The 6,427-nt window shown below is 50.3% G+C and overlaps 1 protein-coding gene across 11 annotated transcripts in view; it reads right to left on the bottom strand.

Annotated features, from left to right (window-relative positions):
- rtn4a (reticulon 4a) overlaps window positions 1-6,427 on the bottom strand; it is a 17,309-nt gene that overhangs the window by 2,357 nt on the left and 8,525 nt on the right. For 9 of the 11 annotated variants that reach the window (XM_008430470.2, XM_008430472.2, XM_008430475.2 and 6 more), the window contains 3 exons: window positions 1,104-1,311; window positions 250-388; window positions 80-149 (listed from right to left, as the gene is read on the bottom strand). In XM_008430470.2, coding sequence (XP_008428692.2) covers window positions 80-149; window positions 250-388; window positions 1,104-1,311 — 417 coding nt within the window. Of the gene's footprint in view, window positions 1-79; window positions 150-249; window positions 389-1,103; window positions 1,312-2,643; window positions 2,751-3,845; window positions 3,959-6,427 lie in introns of those variants that run through there. The other 2 variants (XM_008430476.2, XM_008430477.2) reach the window with 2 other exon arrangements.

The raw sequence follows: 6,427 nt of genomic DNA, 5'->3' as shown, positions 1-6,427 counted from the left end.
CCACAGAACCGCCACCAGGGGGCGTCGCCACAGAAACACCACCACCACAGAAGCGCCACCAGAGGGCGCCGTCGCTCACCCAGGATCAGCAGAGTGAGGCCGTTGAACAAGGCGCCAACGTAGGTCAGGATCCACATCAGAATCGCAAACTGCAGGAAAACAGCAGGAGAAACTGGGTCAGAACCACGTGTTTAATAATCCGTTCATCAGCAGAACCAATCAGGACCGGATCCAGAGGTTCTGCCTCACCTTGATGGAGTCCACTAGGTCCTGCACCAGGAACAGACGCCTCAGCTCCTCGATGGTCCAGTTCAGCTTCTGCAGAATCCCGTCGCTGTACTTGTGGACCAGGTCCGCGGACAGCGCCACCTCCTGGTCCAGGTACAGCCTGCGGGGCGGGACAGAGGTGAGTCAGGAGGTTTCCATGGTAACAGAGTCCGACCCGGCACCATGTCTGGTTCTGAGGTTTTGAAGAATCAAAAAACGATTCCAGCTCCTGTTTGGGTTCATCTGAGCTGCAAACTGAGCGGGAACCTGCTTTGGTTCTGATCCACTTTGGTTCTGATCCACTATGGTTCTGGTCCAGATTCTCAGAGCTCAGCTCCTCGTAATCCCAGTTAATGAGTCAGAAAGGTTCTGATCTGCAGCCAGAAGCGGATCAACCGACCGTGGAGCTGGAATAATCCCATCTGGACCAGAACCACAGAACCAAAGTGGACCAGGAACCAGGAAGTGTTTATTATTCTACTTCATAACATCTGAGGCACTGAATCTTAAGGTGTCATGTCAGCACCGGGTCAGAACGGGTCAGAACGGATCAGCACTGGGTCAGAGCGGGTCAGAACGGGTCAGAACGGATCAGCACCGGGTCAGAACCGGATCAGCACCGGGTCAGAGCGGGTCAGAGCGGGTCAGAACGGATCAGCACCGGGTCAGAACGGATCAGCACCGGGTCAGAACCGGTCAGCACCGGGTCAGAGCGGATCAGCACCGGGTCAGAACGGATCAGCACCGGGTCAGAGCGGGTCAGAACGGATCAGCACCGGGTCAGGACGGGTCRGAACGGATCAGCACCGGGTCAGAACCGATCAGAACGGACTCACCTGAAGGGGTGGCCCTCGTCGGACTTCTGGATGGCCTGCAGGATGCCCTTGTATATCCGGAAGCAGATGGTGACGGACAGCAGCGCCAGGCCGACGTAGGAGCCGACGCTGACGATGCTGCAGACGCTGAGCGACAGCAGCAGCAGCAGCGCCGCGCCGAACACCACGCCCGTCGTCTTCACGTCGCGCCAGTACACCAGCTCCACCACTAGGGGGCAGACACAAAGAGACGGTCAACAGGGACGACCTCTGACCTGCTGGAAGCCTGGTGACCAGAACCAGAGCTTCACTGCTGAACTGATAAACATTAAAGACTGATCCAGGTGAATCGCAGCAGATGATTGGTTCATGAAGATGGAGGAAAACCTGGTTCAACCAACCGGACCAAAGTTCTGATCAGGTCCAAACCACTCAGAGACGTGTCACTTCCTGCTGATGTCATGCTAACGCTAACACTGCAGGCAGTTTGAGCTGCTAAACGGTTAAAGTTTGTGATTCTACAGCAGAACCAAACAGTGGTCTAGTCCAAGGTCCAGATCCTGTGGCTCCCTCCTGCAGTCGGTTTTGGACCAGAACCATAAACCCAGACCTGAGGAAAGACTTTGATCCACTCGCTAAAGCAGGACAATTCATCACTATGCAGGTTTGTAAAGTTGATAATTCTGCCTGTCAGGAGAAAATACAGGAAAACTCCCATCATTATTCCTTCACTGATAAACGTCACAACTAATTTTAGCTCTGAGGTTTAGTCAGCTAACATTGGAAGCTCAATATTTACACTGTTGACTAAATATTTAGCTCTAAACTCAATATTTACTTTGAGAACTAGATGAATATTCTTCTTACAAAATATTTACTTCCTAAATATTTAGCTTGCTAGTTAAATATTTTAAGTTCATAAGATTGTTTTCTGTTATGAGTCTGAATAACCAAATTATTGCAGGAATTTCTACTTATTTAATACGCTGTGAATCACAGACTAACTTCACCTGCTGCAGGTTAGCCTGCGTCCAGCTCAGCGGGTTTAAACTCGACCTAAATATAAACTTTATTCAGTTAAACACGTTTGCTGCTTCCGGTTAAACCAGAAATGATCATTTCCGCTCAACCCGCCGCCGTTTCCGCCGGCGTTAGCATGCTAACCGTTAGCTTCCTGCGGACAGCCATGTTCCCAGAAGAACCAGCGGCTGAGGCGGACCGGGCGGAGCGGGACGGGGGAGCGGGGCTCCAAATGTGGCCGCCTGCCTCATATGGTAACAGGCTGCCCGCGGCACCGGAGCCGGCTAAAAATAGAGCCCGCACCGCAGCGCTCTCTACCCGGCCACAGATCTGGTTTCACCGCCGCTCCGGTTTGACCCGCTTCACCTCCCTTCTCCCCGGACAGACCCCCGCCTCACGCCGGGACCGAACCTCAGAGTCCGGGTTAACCTCCGCAGGAGGCCGGCTCCTCCCGCAGCCGGTGCCGGTCTGAGCCCCACACCGCCCCGGCGGCCAAAGCCCGCTGCCAGAGCGCTACCAGAGGACATCGAAGCTCACTAACCCCGCTCGGCGTCCATGTTGAACCTCCCGGAGCCTCCAGCAGCAGCACGGCGGCTCCGCCTCCGGCTGACCGGAGATCACGCTCCGTGGGCGGGGGCGGGACATGCGCAGCTCGGCCCCCACGGAGGAGACGATCACCATATTTACTGATTTATTTCCAATATATGATCAATAAACCAGCGAGGAGAGTTTATTACCGTAGTAAAATATTCACCGATTTATTAATAAATCTGGACAAATTCCTCACAATAACGTATTTAATTGAAATAATTCATCCAGCCAGAAATGAGATTATCGATCCCAACAGGAAGCAAAGAAAACCATCAATATTTCTACAGATATAAATCTGAAAAGTGCGGCATGCCCTTTTTTAACCCAGAACCGGGTCTGGCTGCAGATCTTCTGAACATTTGGACCAGTTTACAACCAGCTGGACTCAGGTCTGGGCTTTGACTAGGCCGTTCTATCCCATGAATCAGCTCTGATCTCAACCATCCCATAATTATCTGACCTGTTTCCCGCAGCATGATGCTGCCACCCCCTCTTGGTTGAGACTCTGAGTTCTGTCCCAGATGAGTCAGAACCGCTGATCTGGGTTCAGTCGGTCCAGAACCCGACCCGGTGCTGATAAGCCCGGTTCAGTCGGCCCGGGTTGTAAAAGCAAAGCGCTGCAGATAAAAGGTCCAACATTCAAATCATCTGCAGGCCAGGTGCATGCTGGGAGAACAGGTCCACCAGAACCAGAGCTGAGGCAGACACACACACAGCTGCTGAGTCACCACGCAGCTGGATCAATGATAACGGACCAGAACCAGCCGGTTCTGTTGTTTCCTCCTGGTTCTGATCCAGAACCTCCAGCAGGACAGAACCTGGCCCAGTCAGAACCAGATAACCTCTGGACCGTTTTCTAGAACCAAACGGATCAATGATCTAGTCGCCGACTCAGCGGTCGGGAGGCGGCGCCGAGGGCCTGACCCGTTTGGACCTCTGCAGACCTCCAGCTGACTGCTTGATGAGCAGAACTCAGCAGTCGGTTCTGGTTCTGGTCGGACTGCAGCTTTAACTGCAGTTCCTCTGCAACCAATCATTAACCTGACCTTTGACCCGGCCCGCTGCACGTCCAAAGGTCCCGTCTGCGAACCCAACAACCAGATCCAATCAGAACCATTTGGACCCAATCAGAACCAACCAGAACCAGCCTACCCTGCTCCCTCCAGGACTGGCTGACCGGCTCCTTCCTCTCCATGCAGCTGCTCTCCATGCCGACCGACCCGATCCGACCCGATCAGCACACACACATTCCCACCAACTGGGCGAGCGAGCAGAGAGAGAGGCTGAGGAAGAGGAGGGACAGCAGCTCCTCCTGCTGTCAGCTGACTGAACCGTGACGCAGCGCCTGGAGCCGCCTGGCCCTCCTCCTCTTCCTCCTCCTCCTCCTCTTCCTCCTCCTCCTCCTCCTCCAGATTAAACCTTTCCGCATTATTCTCCATACTAACCCGGTTCTGACAAAACCAACTGGACCCGCCCCACTGGAGCTGCTCCTCCTCCTGTAACCAGCTGCTCAATGACCTTTGGCCTCCATGTGAGGCAGTGACCTCTGACCTCTGGGTCAGGATCTGAGAACACTGTTGTTCTGTAGAAACATCTGGACCTGCTTCCTGCAGATTAAAGGTCCAGATTATATTCTGACTCCTGCTGGGCGGGACCAGCTAAGGTTGCCATGGCGACGCGCCGATCGGGCCGGATCGATGGAAGACACCCCGCTGTTTGTTCAGCAACTCTTCAGGCTATTAGCACAGCATTTAGCTCCAAGCTAAATATTTAGCATAAAGCTACATATGTCTTTAGTGTAAAGCTAAATAATAAAAGCTAAATTTTCAGTTAGAGAAATATTTTCTTTGTAAACTGAATATTTAGCTAACCAGTTTAACACTTAGCTGGTTGAAACTGATTTTAAAAACTAAACCTTCATATATTTGCTTCTATCAGTGTTAGTTAATATTTGACGGTAACTTTAAGGACGGCGCTCCAAATGAGTTTCTGTGAGGCCTTAAACCCAACAAGATCTCCAGCGTTCATCCATCAAAGTTCAGTTTTATTGATTTAATCAGGAAAAATAAACGTTTGAGAAAAACTGGTCTATTCTACTAATGGCTGCATTCAGCCACCAGGGGGTGCTGCTCCCTCTAGTGGCCGCATTCAGCCACCAGGGGGAGCTGCTCCCTGTAGTGGCTGCATTCAGCCACCAGGGGGAGCTGCTCCCTCTAGTGGCCGCATTCAGCCACCAGGGGGAGCTGCTCCCTGTAGTGGCTGCATTCAGCCACCAGGGGGAGCTGCTCCCTCTAGTCCACTGCAGNGCATTCAGCCACCAGGGGGAGCTGCTCCCTCTAGTGGCTGCATTCAGCCACCAGGGGGAGCTGCTCCCTGTAGTGGCTGCATTCAGCCACCAGGGGGAGCTGCTCCCTCTGGTCCACTGCAGACATCAGACTTCATGTCTGAAGCTTCAAACTGAATCAGACCCAGACAGCAGGAAAGACTCCAGCTCCCATGATGCACTGGGGGCTCAAGCTAAAAGCCTCTCCTCCAACCACATCAACACCAATATGACCTCTGACCTCTAGTCGTCTGCAGAATCTATCCACTCTCCATGAACATGATTCATTCTGACCTTTAATGATTCCTTTGAACAGTTCTTTTTCCAGCTGCTGTCAGTCTGAAAATTATAAACTTGTTGTAAAGATAAGATGAAGGTTCTGATCCAGCAGCATAAACCCGGTGGGTTGAACAGAACCGGCTCATCGATAAACACCTGCAGCTTTTCAAGTCATCCAGACGGACCAGACTGGAAGGAAACCAGTAGGTTCTGCAGAGTCATGATTAAAATAATGCTAAATGGCACTTCAGCTGCAGTTTTTAATCAGAATCAAACAGAAAACCTACATGTGTCCATAAAATGTCTCACTTATGAAGACAGAGATTAAATTCATCACTTTCTCAGCAGATCAAGAATCAAGTGGAACATAAGTGGAAGCTAATGCTAATGTGCTACAGCAACATGATTGGCTAAGTGTGCCACTGCAGCCTGGTGAATTAGCGCTGTGGAGCTAAGTGAGCTAAGCACTGGCTAACGAGCTAAACGAAACATTAGCTTTGCTATTTGAAAGGTGCCTTTAAATAAAGGATATTATTATTGTGGTTATTCTTAGCGCATAGCAGAAGTGCTTCTACTAATAGCACTTTAGAATTTATCTGGAAAAAGGGTTAGCTAAGCTAAGTGCTATAGGCAATATGCTAATGTGCAAAACTAAAAATTAGCTGTGCTAGTAGTGGTTAGCATAGTGTGTCCACCACATCATTCCCTTTTCATCAGTAGTTTAGTTGAGTTATTAAGTTGCTGATTAAAATGTTATTATTGTAGTTAATAAACTGTTTTATAATGGACAGAAGTTTGTATTTATGCCATAAACATATTTATGGGTTTATTTATAAAATGCTGAGACTGAATGATAATGAACAGATTCCCTGTCTCGGTTATTCTGATGTAAATATTTACTTTATAATTATTCTGTTTACTGACAGACTTTTATAGCCACTGCAAACATTTTGCTTCAGGATCCAGTTGATCCCACTGGAGGGTGTATGAATATATCTGAGCCAGCAGAACCATCAGAACCTGATGAGGCAGCAGATCAATGAGGCTGATCGGATCAACATGACATCAGCAGAACATTTGCTGACTGGTTCTGGAGAGAGGAGCTGAGAGTGTCGCAATGCAGGGGGGAGGA

Source organism: Poecilia reticulata, linkage group LG15 (assembly GCF_000633615.1).
Source record: "Poecilia reticulata strain Guanapo linkage group LG15, Guppy_female_1.0+MT, whole genome shotgun sequence".
NCBI classification, from domain to species: Eukaryota; Metazoa; Chordata; class Actinopteri; order Cyprinodontiformes; family Poeciliidae; genus Poecilia; species Poecilia reticulata.
This window is presented reverse-complemented; position numbering and strand designations above follow the sequence as displayed.